The sequence below is a fragment of the Neovison vison genome, chromosome 1 (genome assembly GCF_020171115.1).
Source record: "Neovison vison isolate M4711 chromosome 1, ASM_NN_V1, whole genome shotgun sequence".
NCBI classification, from domain to species: Eukaryota; Metazoa; Chordata; class Mammalia; order Carnivora; family Mustelidae; genus Neogale; species Neogale vison.
In genome coordinates, this window is record NC_058091.1 from 135996381 (window position 1) to 136013784 (window position 17404).

A 17404-nucleotide genomic window follows, 5' to 3' on the forward strand; every position below is an offset into this window, starting at 1 on the left:
TCACTCTAGACACACCTTCTGGCAAATCGCCAGGCGCCATTTTGCAAAGCTCTGTGGTTGACGGATCTCGGGGCCCCTGGAGCATCCGCCCTCGACACACCTGGCTGGATCTCGTCGTCTGTCAGGTCCCTTCATGCCCTACCTGCGTTCTGGTCACTTCCCCTTAAGAGGATTGCAGTGGCCTCTCATTACTCTCTGCCACCTGTGTCTTCCAGTTCAAGCTCCCATTGCTGTTTCAGTGCTAGTCCTAGAAATAAATCTGTGTTTTCTCCATCACGCTCATTAACACGAAGCTCGTCCCCAACACACTCTCGATCTCCTTCACTGTGTTCTACTTTCTCTTTAATTTCCCCCCCAAACACGCTTCTTCAAACACAGTGCACAGTTGACTTAGTTGTTCTGTGTGTTATCAGCTCTGCCCCCTGCCCTCCCAGCCAAAGAAAGCTCCATGAGTTGGTGTTCTTAGCTGTTCTGTTTGCTGACCTAATCAAGCATCTGGTACATGGTGAGCACTCAGTACATATCTGTTGCCTGTCATAATGTCCATGCCTATCTTCACATTCTCGTCCTTTCCTCTCTGGTTGTAGAATAAAACCCAAATGCCTAATAGAAACTTCCCGAAGCTTGCCTGCTGGGCCTCCAGACTCCTCCAGCCCCCGTCCCTCACCGTGGCTCTCCATCTCATGTAGCTTAAGTGATGCTCTCAATCTAATGGGTTTCTGGACATGCCGTGTTCTTTCAGCCTTCTCCATTTCTTTGGGGTCCATTCTCTTTCCAGAGATCTACTTCTCTGTCTTTCCTACGTGGGGGGAACAGTTCCTCCTTTTTCAAAGTCTGGCCAAAAATGTCACCTCCTGTGGATCTCCTCCAGCGTTGAGAAGAATTAGTCTCCCTCTCCCTTAGGCTTCCTTTGAATTCTGTATCGTTGCTCCTGGTGTGCAGTGGAGACCCCTAGGTCTCCTCCCCCCGACTCTGCCCCGTCGCATCTGGGGCTTCTGGGTATCTGCTTCAGAAGCTATCGCAGTGTCTGTAGGATGTCACGTAGTCACTTACTGCGGGGGTTGAAGGGAGGAGCTGCTGCGCAATGGACCACATAGTCAAAGGTTTGAGGACCGTCACCATGCAGTATGTCCAGATTGTCGCCGCCCTCACCCCCACACCTGTGCCTGCCCCATGTTCCCTGTTTCCATCTGTGAAGGCTGTCACTCCGCTGACCTGAATCTGGACACTGGGAGTGATCCCCTCTCCTCTCCCTCAGGTCACCCAACTAGGGCTCGTTGACGTTGTTCCCAGACATCTCCCAAATCTTCCCTTCATCCTGCTGTTGGGAGCCTTTGCCAGCCCGTCATCTCTGTCACCAAGCACACTGCCTGGCACATGGGGGGAGGTGCCATAGATCTATTCCTTGAATCGGTGAGTCTCTGAGTTCAAACCACTTCAGGCGACAACAGGCAGATGACCAGGCTGTGAGATTGAGCTCCTGAGAAAGCCCTAATGTTGCAAAAGGCTGGGCGATTCCTCTGGAGATGGCGTTAGAGGCCCAACAGAGTGGTTTGGGGTCAGTACCACAGCTCGTGATGTAACCGGAGTTTCTAGAACAGTGAATCTCTCTCCCCATCCTGATTTTGCTGAGGGGGTTGCTTTTTTCTAATTACCTCTGTCCTAAAAATTCAAATCCAGGTATATGTCCCTCACTGGGATATGTAAATTCTCACATAAGTGAGATAAGGGTTTGTTTGCTTACAAGTGATGGAAGAGGTCAGGGCGATTGTGACCTCTAAGGAAGGCTCCACCAGACGTGCTGAGTTTGAAGGCCTTCATGCCCTCACACATGGGATTACTGGGATTAGCCCTCGAGTCCCTTTCAGCTTCCAACTTCTAAGAATAATACTATTATTATAGCAAAATGACAGGAACAAGAAAACTTAGAGTTGTAAAGTCTCATGAAGGGTGAGCGATTCTAAAATCAGCCTCGGGTGGGGACACTCCCTCGACTGATTCGGGTGCTGCTTTGGGGCTGGGCAAAGCAGGAAGGAAAGTCGTGGGTGGTGGAGGCATTGGCTTTGGAACAGACAGTTGATAAATGTTTTCTCCCTCCTCTTTTCTCAGCAGATGGTGGGGTAGTGATTGCATCTGCCAAGTCTTATCTGAGATCTTGCTGGACTACTAGTTAGTTACCCAGACGGTCACTTGACTCCTCTGATGCCCTCTTCCTGCCTCCCTGGGGAATCTTGATGTGTCAAGAGGGTTCTGTTCCTCCTTTTTGCCCTCCCCCTCAGGTCTAAGTTGAGGGCTGGGTACATGTGGGGTGCTCCAGGTCCGTAGGGTTTGGCTGACTGTCTCCAGGCTGTAGAACACATTGGTGTGACTTCCATTCCAAAAGGCAAAAAAGAGAAATGGAACTTCGATCATGTGGTTTCTGTGATCTGTAACCATGGAAAACGTCGGCCATCTGCGAGGATCCCATTTTTAACACTTTTTTCCTCCCTCTCTCTTTCCACCTCTTTCTCGGGGGAAAAACAGCTGAGGAAGTGGAGAGGCTGGCGGCCATGCGTTCCGACTCCCTTGTCCCAGGCACACACACCCCTCCCATCCGGAGGAGAAGTAAGTTCGCCAACCTGGGAAGGATCTTCAAGCCTTGGAAGTGGAGAAAGAAGAAAAGCGAGAAGTTCAAGCACACATCCGCAGGTAAGGTGATTGCTTCCCTCATTCCTCTTTGGGAGCTGGTGGACTTGAACTCTGTAGGTTAATTAGAATTTAATTATTGGAAATGATCTGAACTGAAGTGGGGGGAATCGAGCCTGAGGATTGCTCTTGTGTCAAATAAATCTTGGGTGCACTTGAAAATGGCTTTCAGATCCCGCGTGTTTCCTTGTATCTCTGGCTTTTGGTTGTGTTTTGATCTGCCACTTGTGTTCAATCTATAAATATCTGAGCTTTAAATTCCACCTTTTCTGTGATGGAATGCTTTTATTCTACCACTGACAACTCATTTCTTATTATTCAGCCTTCCCCCCCTCCCCCCACTGCTTGGTGAAGATCAACTCAGAGCAGAGAGTAAGTTAGATATGGTCTTTGGCAGAGGAGATGAGGTTATTCTATGGAGGAGAAATCTTGAATGAACGATTGTTGGATGTGGCAGGAAGACTCAGGAGAATGAAATCCAAGCATCCCTGTAAGGGCAGGGACAATGCTACAGCTCATGGCTTACGTGGGCAGCAGAAGAATTGGAAGAAAGTCAGCCTAGCTGAGGGGTGAAGAGCTTAGATCGTGGGGTCAGACTGTGTAGGTTCAAGTCCCAGCTCTGATACTTGGTAGTTATATGACCTTGCTCAGTTTTTTAAAATCTCTGTACCTCAGTTTTCCCATCTGTAAAATAGAGCTAAGAACAGTACAGGATTTAAAATCGTGAGTTTATGTGGCAGGCTATGTGGATCTATTTTAAATGAGTAGGAGTGTGCAGAGGGAAGTGTATAAGGAAAGAGGTCTGATTTCCCTTTGTGGGGTTTGAGAGAAGATGATGGAACAGCGATGCAGATGCTTTTGGTTTGTTTTGTTCTGATTTGGCTCATTAAATGCTCAGGTCATGCCAGGCCTACACGCCAGGGCTTTCCTCTGCTCCGTCCTCTTTATCCTCAAAAACTCAAGCTGCCCTCTCTCCCCCTGAGAATCATCACCTCTTCTGTTTCTTGGTCCCCTCCCCCCTTCTTCACCCCCAATTAATCATGAAGTAGGAGATGGGGCCGCTGGTTGTACCTGAACTTGAGTCCACAAATCTGGGAATTTTATTTTACTTTTCAAAAGATCAGCTTATTTGAGAGAGAGAGAAGGGGGGAGGGGCAGAGGGAGAGAGACAAGGAGACTCCCCGACGAGCAGGGAGCCCCATGTGGAGCTCAGTCCTAGGACCCTGGGATCATGACCTGAGCCAAAGGCAGATATGTAGCCGACTGAGCCCCCCAGGCACCCCAAGATCTGGGAATTCTAGTGCTAATTGCTGTGGGGAATGAAAGTGAATAGCAAACATGGGAAAGCTGCAGAAAGTCTTGATATCTTAAATAGTTCTCATGGACACTGCCAGCTAATGTTTCCCGACTCTTCCTTTGCTGGAAGTCCCAGTGTCCTGTTGCTATAACCTGTTAATTCTTGAGATGGGAACAAACCTCCAAATTCGAGAAATCTCAACATTGTCATCCGGGGGACTGCGTCCCTGCGCCTGACTGCATTCTGCAGCCTCGGGGTCATTGTCCAGGTGTAATGCAACCTGCAGGCCTTCCATGTGTTTCTAGAAGCTGCGGAGATACTGACATGGGAACCAAACCTTAGAGGGATGACAGCTCTGTATACCCCCACCCAGAGTGAAACTATATCATTGTCTCTGGAGAAATGTTAAATATGTCCTTTAGACAAAGTGAGGTGGAAGACACTTGAAGAATGAAAAAGGGGGTGTTCTGTGAACCCTGGAAGAAAGAACAAAGTTTCAGGGCGCCTGGCTGGCTCAATCGGTTGAGCCTTGATTTCAGCTCAGGTCATGATCTCAGACTGATGTATTTGAGCCCACGTCAGGCTCCAAGTTCAGCAGGGAGTCTGAGATTCTCTCCCTCTGCCCCTCACCGTACACACTCTGTCTCCCTCCCTCCCGCCCTCTCATAAGTCTTTAAAAAAAAAAAAATTCCATGAGGTCCCTAACAATGGTCTTTTTGACTTTGCTGTGGAAAATGGCTTATAATGACCCAAATACTTATTTAACTAATGGTCGTTCATCAGCATGAATCCGTGAACGATGGTGTGGCTGATGCCTTGCTCCCGGCTAGTCAGGACCAGCGTCCTGTCTGTTTGGTAAGACCTTGAGATAAAGCTCACATCATTCTTGCATGGGAAGGTAAGTGTGCTGACTTCTTCTAGATGTTGGAAAACTAGTCCTTGGACAGATGCAAATTCAGGGACATCAGATGACATGTAGATTGTTAAGAGTTTAAACACTGATTTCCTTTCAAAGGCTTTGGGGAAAAAAATTAAAACATGTGACGGGCAAGGTTGCACTTTGAATCATTCTTAACATTAACTATTCTTAGCAGCTCTTATGACCTCTTAGGCCTAACAGATTAATTCGGCAGTTGAATGTGGTATTTGTATGTAGGTTTGGGATTTTTTTTGTTTTGTTGTTGTTGTTGTTTGTTTTTTGTATTTTTAAGGGACATTCAGCTCCTGAAGCAGAAAAGGTTGAGGATATACTACGGAATATCTTTATATACAGATAGATGGAGGGATGCTTGAACTGAATGAAACAATTCCGTTTTTTTTTTTTTAAGAAGTCAGTGGTTTGTACTAGAGTGTCCTTTGTATTTAACTGGATTCAGAATATTATTCCTTATTTTTAGAGAAACATATGGTGCCAGTTCTTAGCCCAAAGGAGAAAAAAAATGGACAGTGCAAGGGTGTTTGACATGATAAATTGTATATATATTCAAGTAAAACTTTGAAACTTTCCTATGCATTGATAAGAGGCAAATATTGCATACACAAGGGGATTGATTGATTATGGGGTTGTTCATGGTTGGCCAGTTTTAGCTGGTGTGCTTATATCCATCTTCTCTGTGTGTGTAGTGCCCTTTCATATGTAAAATAAGGTCCACAGTTTTAAATACAAAGACTGAGTCCATGTATCCATTTATAGTATGCAGTTGTAACTTCTTTTTAAACACATGAAAGGACAACACACTGCTTGCCTGTTTGTATTTCCACAGTGAGTTCCACTACAGTGTGCCATCATTAGCTAGTCCTGCAGTTTTCCTGTAACTCAAGTTACCGGTCAGGGCTGTCTGGGTATACCACGTCTTCAGAGATACGCCCAGAAATACTGCTTTGTAAATTGCATAATAATAAGCAAACTACATGGGAAATTTATAATCTCCACGCGTCCCTCAGTTTTGGCATCAACAACTGTAGGCGGTTTTCAACTGTCTCCCTATCCGTATCTCAGGCCGCTCATACAACCTTCCTATGCCAGGCCAAAGGCCAGTGTCCTGACAAGGCCTGCAGCAGTAAGCCCCCGAGACTGAGCTCCAGATGGTGGCAATAACCCTGGAGGAGAAAACAGCCCCGCATCGCATCGTAGCCGTAGGGAAACCACAGTGATGGCTAGAAGGTAAAATAACAGGTCCACCAGGACGTGATCTTTACAAGCTCTCTGGCCTGCCCTCCGGGGCCGGGGCCGGGCCCTGCGAAGCAGCCAGCCTGACACGCCCAGCTTCCTGTGTGGCATCGGCAGCACACCCCCACAGCTGCTCGGGGAACAAAGACAAATGATAACATCCCCTCCAAATTAGAACAGGCAGTGCCTCCCCAAAATAGTCCCCTGCAACCCTCTTCTCCAAATTCCTTGAAAATGAGGACTGTATTTATAGAAAAATAGAACTGGCAGGAATAAACCATGAAGATGCCACGGAGTTATGCTTTTATTTCCTCTTTGACAGAAAATCAGAAACGGTAGGGGGTTGGCCCTGGAGATCTGCAAGTGCCAACATTCCCTTTGTGCTTCTAAGCATTTCCGCATACCTAAGGCCATGAGCAATGCGATATTTTTAAAAATTAAAAAAAAAAAGCCTACCCATGCTGAAACTGGACCCGTTCTGAGGATGTATAACTGTGACCAAACCCAGACCTTGCTGGTGACCTTGTGATGTAGTGGGGAGGCGGGCAATTAAAACACAAGAATACAGGCAGGATCACAATCCTGACAAGGGCAGTGAAGGAAAGGTACTTGGAAAAATGAGGACACTAGATGCAGTCTGAGAGATCAGAGAATCGGTCCCGAGGAAGAGAAGTTTGAATTGAAGTCTGGCGGAGGAGTAAGCATTTAGAAAATGAGCCCTCCAGGCAGTAAAACAGCTTGTGCAAAGGCCCTGTGGTAGGAAAAAATTAGGGATGAACAGACTGGGAAGGAAAGGAAGCTAGCAGCTAGAGAGTGGAGAGTTGGAATATGGTATCATCTGAGGCTGGAGAGGTCACCAAAGGCTGGACCCTCACTGGGCCTTCATTCTGCACAGCAGATTAGACAAGGGTATGAGTGATTCCAGGAAGACTGGTTAGGCCATATGCGGGTTATGGTGACTTGGACTAATATTTGCTGGTAGAAATGGATGCATTTGAGAGATGTTATAAGGAGTAAGTGAGAGGACTTAATGTCCAGTTGGGTTTAAGAGGGAGAGAGAAAAGTGTCACATTTGACACTCTAGGGCTGGGTTACAGTATATGGTATGGCCTTTCCTGAGACAAGCATTTTGGAAGAGTGGCAGGCTTGGAGGAGTCAGGGAAGGATGGGGTTGGGGAGGTTGTGAGGGGGAGGGGAGAAATAATTTCCATTTCAGGTGTGGATTGGAGTTGATTTTGTGGTATCCAAAGCTGGGAGTTGAATATATGGGGTGCAAAAAAGGGGTCTGGACTGGGTGCGTCGATCTCGGGTCTTTGATTACCCACATTAGAGTGATGACCATGTAGGGATTGGGCTAGGGAACAAGTATAGAATGGAAAGAATGGAAAGAAAAGAGGGCCAAAGACTGTCTCAGAGACAAAGGAAGACTATCATCAGTAGAGACTAGATAGAGGAGGGTAAACTCATAAAGGAGATCGAAAAACGGTGACTTTTCCTGAACGATTTATTTCATTTAGCGTAATACACTCTGGTTCCTTCCATGTTGCTGCAACATGGCAGGATCTCATTCTTTTTGTGGCTGAGTAATATTCCACATTTTCTTTTTCCATTCACCTGTGGGTGGACACTTGGGCTGTTCTCATCATTTGGCTCTTGTGGATACTGCTGCAATACACTTAGAGGTACATATATCTTTTCAACTTAGTGTTTTTATTTTCTTTGGGTAACTGCCCAGTAATGGAATTGCAGGATCACAGGGAAGTTCTATTTTTCATTTTTCAAGGAAGCTCCATACTGTTTTCCACGGTGGCTGCTCCCATTTGCCTTCCCACCAGCAGTGCATGAGGAGTATTTTTTTTTCCCATGTCCTCACTATATGTGTTAACTTCTTGGGTTGGTTGGTTGGTTTATTTTAGCCCCTCTGGCAGGTGTAAAGTGATGTCTCGTGGTTTTGACTTGCATTTCCCTGGTGATTAATGTTGAGCTTCCTGTGTCTGTTCGTCATCTGTATGTCTTCTTCGGAAAGATGTCTACTCAGGTCCTCCACCCGTTTTTTTAATTGGAGGTCACCAAGGGGGAGGGTGGGGGCCATGGGTGAAACAGGCGAAGGGGATTAAGAGAACACTCACCACGATAATCGCTGAGAAATGTGTAGAATTGTTGAATCCTTACATGCTACACCTACAAGTAGTAGAACACTATATTATTAATTATATTTCATTAAAAAAAAAGAGAGAGAGAGAGAGAGAAAAGCAGTGGCCAGAGAGGTAGGAGGAACACAGGAAGAATTTCGTGTGATAGGAGCCAAGAAGGGAAAGTGTTTCAGGGAGGGTGTGGCGAACCACGTTCAGTATGGAGAAGCCAAGTGCAATACAGAAAAACGATCCTTGGAGCTCACTGATGACTTAGCAGAAGCTGTCTGGTGGATTATTTGGGGATCGATGCCAGATTAGCGTGGAGTGAGGAATTAGTAGGAAATGGGGGGAAATGGGAATAAGGTTTTGGAGGAGTCTGGCTGGGAAGTGGCGGAAAGATGCAAAATGGGATGGACGCTGGAGGAGGTAGGCGCGTCTCCAAGGACGTGTGCGTGTGCTCTGATCACAGGGGCTGTCTGTGTGCCTTCTGACTTGTCATTGTCATCGTACGATGGAAGCAACAGAAGTTGTGACGGGCCAGGGTGAGGGATCCAGTAGCGAGGGAGAGTGGGAAGATCTATGAGAGGGGAGAGGGGGTAAGGTGCTGAGAAGCTAGGGGTGGGTGCGAGGTAAGACACAGATAGTGGGCTCATGTCAGAGAGGGAATGAAAGAGTCGGACAGCGGAGAGCCTGGCTGCGGGGAAAGGGAGAATCGGGTCTGACTTTATCTGAGAGCTGAGCTTTTCCACGTCGTAAGTCAGCTCATCGCTTGGTGGGGGGAGGCCAGGAGTGGGACCTGCAGAGCGAACCCAGTTTCAGATTGATGATTACGACACCACAGGGCACCTGCGACTTTTTCCAGTGGCCTCGGTCATCCCAGTATAACTCTGGATAAAGCAGACAGTTGGGTCCTATTGGCAGGGGGATTTGACCAGATGGATTAAAAAGTGGGGGCGGGGGGCAGGGGAACAGAGAAGGTTAGCGCATTTGTATCCATTTCTTGGGGCTGGTGTAACAAATCCCCACAAATTTAGTGGCTTAGAACCATGGGAATTTATTCTCTCATGGTTCTGAAGGCCCAAAGTCCAGAATCAAGGTGTTGGCCGGGTTGGCTCCTCCTGGACCCTGAGGGGAAGTGTGTTTTGGAAGTCTCTCCTGATTCCTGGTGGCTGCTGGGCTATCCTTAGCATTCTTTGGCTTGTGGCTACAATGCTTTAATCTCGGCCTCTGTCTGCACGTGGCCTTTCCCTTTTGTCTCTCTGTGTTGCCAGTCTCCCTCTCCTTTCTCCCATAAGGACAGGGCTCATTGGATGCAGGGTCCGCCTGATATCCAGAATCATCTCGTTCCGAGATCTTTCACTGAGTACATCTTCAAACACCTGATTTCCAAGTAAGGTCATACAGGTACGCTCTTAGGGCTTGAACTTATCCCTTTGTGAGGGTACAGTTTAATCCACTACAATACTGACTTTAAATTGGATTTTAAAAAGGAAAGGTCCAGTGAATTGAGCACAATTAGAAAAGTCGATAGACTTGAGGTTCCAAAGGAGTCCAAGACTTTTAGAACCGTCGGCGGGTCTGGTAGCCAGAAGCAAGCTAGGGGTGCAGGGGACACCTAGAAACACAGGCACGTGTCACATCAGTGATTTTCAAAGCAGAGACAAAACACAGACTACAACCATGACAGTGGGTGCCTGAGGTAGAGAGATAAGTTAGGAAATCACTAAAAACGTGGTAAGCGATCCCATCCACAAACAGAGACACATGTACCTTATTTGCCAAACTGTGTGCCGATTTCATTTGCTCTCTTCCGTCAAGAAACAAAAGGAACTCTTTGGTTTTATCATTTAACTCATTCCTGAATTAACATTTTCTTGGAAAGCTTCTCTATTTCCCTTTTCCAAATGGAGAGGTTTCCGTCCATCATGTCACTCCCCGTGTGATTCATAGAAAGTCACAGGTCACCTTTTGAACATTCACTCCAGCCATTAGCACACCCCCCCGTAATATCCTGGTGGGATAAGGGGACAGCTTTGAAATAGGACTCACTGATGACCTGTTCCTCTGGGACACGCCAGGGGACTCCTGAACCATGGCATTGGTTAGTGTCGGTAGATCTGTGTCAGCTCCACCTAACGGCCAGCAATCAAGAAAGGCCAGGCCTGAATACACTGGGGGGCTCCCCTCGTGTTCATGACAGGGTCCAGGATAGCCTGCATGCTTTTGCCCAGCGTTGTCTGTACAACGTGATACCAGTGTCATGGCATGTGTAGGCAGGACACGTACAGAAGCTCTCAGGAGCATGAAGCTTCACGCACGGAGTCCCGCTGCCCTTCTGCTCACCCCAGATCTCCCAATGGAGATCTCCCAATGGGACGAGAGCCAACCCTGTGAGCTAACCACTATATCTAGTTGCTGGCTGCCCCTTTCCCTCGGGCCCAGACTCTGCTTCCTTCATTTCCTGCATTGATGCACCCAGACTCACTAATGACTTGAGCAACCACTCCTTTCTAGGCATGCCTTCCTGGGAAGCCCATGTCTTTGGAATTGTGGCTTTCCAAATAATTGTTGCATCTTGGTTAAGGGAAACTGTCTGTATCGGATTCTGCCTTTGGACGTGGTGTGATGGGCTTCGGAGCCCTTCAGAAAGAGCCCGTGGCTGATATCCAGGGTGGGTGGCTGGCATGTGAACCCCACATTGCCAGTTCCTCGCTACTAGGAATTCCTAGCATGTCCTGTGATGAGGGGAGGGTGTATGCACTTCTTAGAGAGAGAAAGAGAAACCCTGAGGTTTTCAGGGAGGCTCATATTGGCATCCTTTTGGATTGAAGGATTGAAGATCACTGTTGATAAATGGAATCATTGCTTCTCTATCCAGCACAAGACCAGCTCTGCCCAGGGTAAAGGCCCTGAGGATCATCACTGGCACAGCCCTGGACCCAAAGTTTGTGTTTTTCCCTCTCAGGCAGAGCGGTGAAATTGATTCATCGCAAACACTGGTGCTCGTGAACAGGCACGCATGTACCTGAGAGGGCTGGTGTGCGCCTCTGTGCCCTAACTCTAGTGTTGCCTTGGATTGGATTCCCCTTTTCAAACTAACAAAGTAATGTTTTCTCCTTGGGCAGAACTTAGGTTTTCAAACCTCTATAAGCCACGGAATGTTCAGGAAGGACATCAGCTTGGCATGTCATGTTCGTTCATGCGCCAGGCACCGCCGTTATCCCCAAAACTATAATGAGAACATCCATGGCTCCTGCCTCCCAGAGGTTATGGTCTTGAGGGCAAGATAGATAAAAAGGCCAGCAATTACAGTGAAGTATCCGTGATATTAGAGGAGACACCCAGGGGCTCCAAGAACTCAAATTAGACAAACCCAACTGAGTTTACAGGTTAGCAGGAAAGACGCCCTAGAGAAGTGGATGTTTAACCAAGGTGTTAGGCAATGAACATGAGGGAGTCCTCTCTCCTGGTGGGAAGAACAGAGCCTAGTAGAGTCTGGAGAAGAGAGAAGGAGAGCTTGCCAATCTACAGCTTAAAAGGGAGGCTGTGGTCTGAGGAGGATTGTTGGGGAAGAAACAGAGTAGTAAGAGTTGAAGAAGAAAAGGTAGGCAAGGATCTGCTCATGATGAAGGGCCTTACGAGGTCTGTTAGGGAGCCTGGACTTTATCCCAGTGCAGTATCCTATGGAATCTGTCAGAAGATACTCCTTTAAAAAGATCATTCTTCCAGCACAGGAAAAGTTTGGAGTGTGATCAAACTTCATTTTCAAGTTTATAATCTAATCATGTCTGTGTATTTGTGGAATGAGAGAAAACTGGGGTACAGTTACGGGGACATCTTTTTGTGATCATGGAATCCAATGGGATATTGAGTATCCCTGTTGATTTCATTCTCAAGGAAACTGTTGGTGGAAGGTAGTGGGTGGTTGACGACGATGTGGGGACAGATGATGATAGCGCAGGCTAAAATAGTGACATCAGGCCATGAAGACTGAGAAATCTTTAGGAGACAGAATGAGCATAACTTGAATACAGATTGGTTGTGGAGGGTGAGAGAGAGGTAAAGAACCACTGAACAGGTAGTGGGTGGAGGTACCACTCACCCCATCAGGGACACTGAAGACAAGTGGGTTGGTGGAGGAAATGATTCATTTGGGGGTATGCTGGCTTTCCTGTGTTTCTGAGATGCCCCAGATTGAAGGATATTGGTTGTAGAGAACTGGGATCAGGAGAGATCTGGCTGAAAATGCGGATCTGAAAGTCATGAGTGCCTGTGGGTTCATTTGAAGCCATGGGATGGAAACTCCAAGGAGAAAATATGAAGTGGGAAGCAAACTATGGCTTCAGGAGCAGCACCTTGAGGACCACAGATCTCTAAGCTATGTGCCCAGGCAGTGGGGCCTTTGGGGAGACCAATTAGACTTACTAGAGAGCTAGGAAAGGCATGGGTGGTATCACCTGTGCAGAACAGGAGAAAGTTCAGGAAAGGAGAGGGGTCCACTCTAGTGGGTCCTGACATGATGGTAAGAACTTGAGACATAGCCCGGGTGTTTAGTGACCACTCATCATTTGTGTCCTTAGGAGAACAGTTTTGAGGAAGCCTTCTGGCTGGAAATGAGGAAGCATATGTTTGAGGTATGAAGGAGAGAAGAAGAAGTAGACTTCTTTTAAGAGGCTTGGCCAGGAGGGAGAAAGAGAGAGATAGTAGTGCCCAAAATGGGAACTGAGCTTGAGGGGAGGTGTTTTTTAAGATTGACTGGATTGTGTCAAGATGCAAAGTTTGCCTTAAGGTGGCTTTGGCATTCCAAGGGAAATAGAAACAACAGCAGAATGACTGTGAAGCCAAATGAATATATTTCCACACATTTTTCAGTAATGACATTTCTTGCGACTAGGAAAAACAAACATGCAAATAATTGAGCACTATTTAGCATGCATCTGATTTTAATAAGGAGTCATCAAATCAAGCTGTCTAGCCTTCAGCATCTGGCTAGATCACACATTCTCTTTGGATAACTGGATCCTTCCATTTCTTTTAAGAAAGAAGCCAAGCACGGACATGCAAAGAATATTCTTATTTGCATCTCCATCATGACCCTGGAAGGGAACATCTAGGGATTGGAAGGCAAAGTAGACTTAATTGCCCAGTTAAAAAAAAAAAAATGTCTGGTACAGCCTAAAGACTCGAAATCGGTACCTCCAGGGAGCTGGGATGATGAATATGTCATTGTTTCCTCTCAGGGTGACCTTCCTCCATCACTCTTCTGTGCCAAGGCTATAATGTCCTTAACAGAGACACTGCCTTTTCCCCCTTTTCTCCTGGGATTGAGCAAACACCTGACATAGTGGGTGCCTAGTAAGTTCACATGGAACTGAAAGTCAGAGAGACCAGCCAACTGTATGAGCTCCTCTGTTTCCCAAGATCTGAAAGTGGAGAAGTGAGGGCATTTACTGAAGCACAGAACACAAGGTCCCCACCTTCAAGAGACCTGCCATCTTTCATGATTGTTTTTCAGTTTGTCAGAATTGTACACAAGTCTGGTTCCGTGACATTGTGTGTTCAACTTCAGGTTATTGGGGCAGCACTGTCTTTTGGGGTTATCCCTTGCTCCGTAACAAAACACCGCCCAGGGTTATAGTAGAGTAAGGCAACAATTTGATGGTCTTCTGTGACCTGATGATTGCCCGAGTTCAGCTGGGTGGTTCTTCAGCCAGTCTCTCTCGGGATCTCCTATGTCTGCAGACAGCTGGGGTTGGGGTCACCAGGAGGATCCGTGTGGTGCAGGGCAAGCTGGATCCCTCCTTTCTTCCATGTATTCTCAGTGCCATTCCATGTGGTCTCTCCAGCGGGATAGCTCGGGACCTCTAAGGGCGCAATAGGACAAGATGCCAGGTCTTTTAAGACTCAGTCCAGAATTGGCCCAGTATGTTGTTCATGGTTTTCTCTTGGTTAAAAGAAGTCACGGGACCAGCCCAGACTTGTTTTGGGGGAGACTAAACAAGGGTGTGTGTGCTAGGAGCATAGTTCATTGGGTACCATCTGTAGAAGCCAACTACACCATTGTTCAGGGTGTAAAGGCTACAGGTGCAGCTCGTTCTCTGTTTTCCAGGTTGAATGTGCCTGTCGAGGTTGTCCAATGTGTCCCATGTGTCCAGTGTGTCCAGGTTGAATTCTATGTCGAGAACAAAGATAACAGTCATCCTTATGTCTTCTGTGCATGTGAAATACACTTGACCCTTTCCATGCCTTTGGAACCCTCACTGCACAGCAGACCTCCATGCTATTGTTAACTTAATTTGGCAGGTGAAGAACCCAAGGTCTGGAGGGGCTAGATAATTTCTAGTTAGAAATGGCAGACCTGAAATTCGAACATCGCCTGTAGTCCTGTCACTTGTATTGTGTTTCTGGTCATGAGTATGGAGCCTCGTGATTCAGATGTTTACACACCCGTAGTTCATCTGCACTTCACAGTGATGTTCTAGAACAGTTTCCTTTGCTGACACATCCCTCTAAAGCCAACTTGTGAAGGAAGAGAATGTCATCGATGAACACTGACCCTGGAGGTCACAGTGTGAGAGTCCTTCTTGAATGCCCTTCAAGGCAGCGGCTAATAGCTTGCTCATCTCTGTGTGTGTCTCACGCTGTCTCGTTCAATGCCATGTCCACGGCACAAGCTTTCCATGTGTTGAATGGCCAAGAAGCAGTAAACTTATACGGGCTCCAGACATATACCATTCGAAACCACTGCATTTGTCTATTCAGCAGAACATGACGTGTTCTGTGTGCTGTGTGGCGTCTTATAAGTTAGGCGAGCGGACAGTGATCACACAGGCCTCTGGAGTGGTTGCTGGATTTACAGCTAGACGTTTGCAGCACAATTCTGAAAGGACATCAGCCTTATGGCGTTAACCAGAAGATGTGTGCTTGGCCCACCAACTTCGACGACAGGCAGGAGTTCGGTGTGGCAGGTGGTAGGGGACCATGGTTGGGACACAGACCTAGCAGCCCACCTGCCATGTGACCTTGGGCAAGTTGTTTGTACTGTATGTGCTCAGTCCCCTTGCCTAAAATAGGAATGAAACTGGCATCTCATAAAGTTGTGAAGACTGAAGAAGAATTTAGGGACGCTTGGGTGGCTCAGTTGATTAAGCGTCTGCCTTGGGCTCAGGTCATGATCTCAGGGTCCTGGGATTGAGCCCCATTGGGCTCCATGATCCGCAGGGAGCCTGCCGCTCCCTCTGCTTGCACTCTCTCTCTCTCTCCCTCTGACAAATAAAATCTTTTAAAAAAAAAAAAAGAATTTTAGAAAGCTCTTAGAACAGTACCTCATGCATAATACATCATATATAAGCTTTATCTATTGTGACTCTTTTTTATAGAAATGCATTAAAAAATAAGCATCGAGGGGTGCTGGGTGGCCTAGTTGGTTAAGCAACTGCTTTTGGCTCTGGTCATGATCCCAGGGTTCTGAGATCGAGCCCCACATCAGGCTTCTTGCTCAGTGGAGAGCCTGCTTCTCCCTTTCCCCCTGCCTGACTCTCCCCCTGCTTGTGCTCTCTCTCTGTGTCAAATAAACTCTTTTTTTAAAAAAAAAAAGCCATCATAGAGTAAGGAAAGACTTATTTCATAGTCTTTGGGCATGATATATGTATAAAGTGACAATTCTGATGAGCTTCTCTTAGATTTAGGTCCTGGGTGTAGGAGCCTGCTTTCAGACACATTATATAATTGCACAGAGCTGGAGCTTATCCCACGTTTTCCTAGCTACCAATGAGTATTTCCTCCTCTCTATGAATTTACAAAGAAGTGAACAAACACAATGGCTTCTGCGGAAATGCACCATCCTGTTTCTCCTTTGGCAACCTCATGGGCAAAAAAAATGAGTGATTTATAAAAAGGTGATCTTGGGCAGGGTGGAACAATGTGGGTGTAGTCTCCTTTGGAAAATCAGAGCTCTGTGGCCAGTCGGAATGGTCAAAAAATAGAGAAAGGGGTAAACAAGATGACCATATACTTTATTTTCCAAACCTGGCCATTTCTGACCACACCGTGGGAGACCATCCCTTCCTGGAACGGGACAGGAAGACTGAAACAGGCCTGGGCCAGGCAAAGAAGGGGCACGGTCACCCTGTACCACTCCGTATAAAACCACCAGGCCAGAAGCCACAGACTATGAGGCCAGTTCCATTCTACAAACTGAAAAAGAGTGCCAGTTAACTCGCAAGAGAAAGTAGAAGGGATCATTTGGAACCGAGACTCCTAAGAACACAAGAAAGTGCTCAACTGCCTGCCATTTCAGCCAAATGAACTCGTGGTGGTTGGTTCCCGTAGGATCCTTGACGAACTGAATGTCTTGGTTCCCAGCCCTCAGTCTCTGTGTCTGTCTTCCCTGCCGCTGTTCAGAAGTTGATCAGAAATTCACTTCCTTCCGGTAGGAATTCATTCTGTCGTCTTCAACACCTCTCTCACTCTCTGAGGTTCTGGCCCATGCTTGTCACCTGCCTGCAGGCCAGCAGACCCCATGTGTGTTGTTCCCCCTGGCCTTGGACGGCCCTCCTATGCAACACCATCTTCTTTCTTTCCTCCTCTTCCCTAACTCTGCTCCTCCTCTCATTCTTTCCTCCGCTTTTCTTCTGAGAGCCCCTGTTTATCCTCTCTGAATCTCTGAAGTCTCCTGAGTTCATTAAGTTCCCAGATGTCTGCTGGTGGAACTCCATGGACCATAAGCAGAATTCCATTGAATTCAGAAGTTCAGTTCTGTAAAGATCTTTACCCCGAGGCCAGTGCTCTGTAGGACCTTCCCACCAGCACCCAAATAAATACGTGCACACCAAATGCCTCCTTTCCGCTCTCATAGGCTTCCCTTCCCAAAGCTCCCTGACACTATGAAATGAATCCTCATTCACTCTGGGAACAGCTTAGAATCACACCTCCGTTTTAGGTCCTTAACCAGTTCTGATTATAGACATGCCCTTTCCGTTTTCCACGACCATTTTAATACAGAAGTTCACCTGAGTCACCTGGCTTTCCCCAAAAATCTTGGGCCTTCTCCCTTTGCTTCACTGTAAGTATCATCCTAACACGCTGGCATGACTAATAGTGCTAATCGCTGCGGGT

At 47.0% G+C, this 17404-nt stretch overlaps 1 protein-coding gene across 9 annotated transcripts in view; it reads left to right on the forward strand.

The window, feature by feature from the left end:
* PHACTR1 (phosphatase and actin regulator 1) overlaps positions 1-17404 on the forward strand; it is a 551546-nt gene that overhangs the window by 344412 nt on the left and 189730 nt on the right. For all 9 annotated transcript variants that reach the window (XM_044259016.1, XM_044259034.1, XM_044259025.1 and 6 more), the window contains one exon: positions 2524-2688. In XM_044259016.1, coding sequence (XP_044114951.1) covers positions 2524-2688 — 165 coding nt within the window. The remainder of the gene's footprint in view (positions 1-2523; positions 2689-17404) is intronic.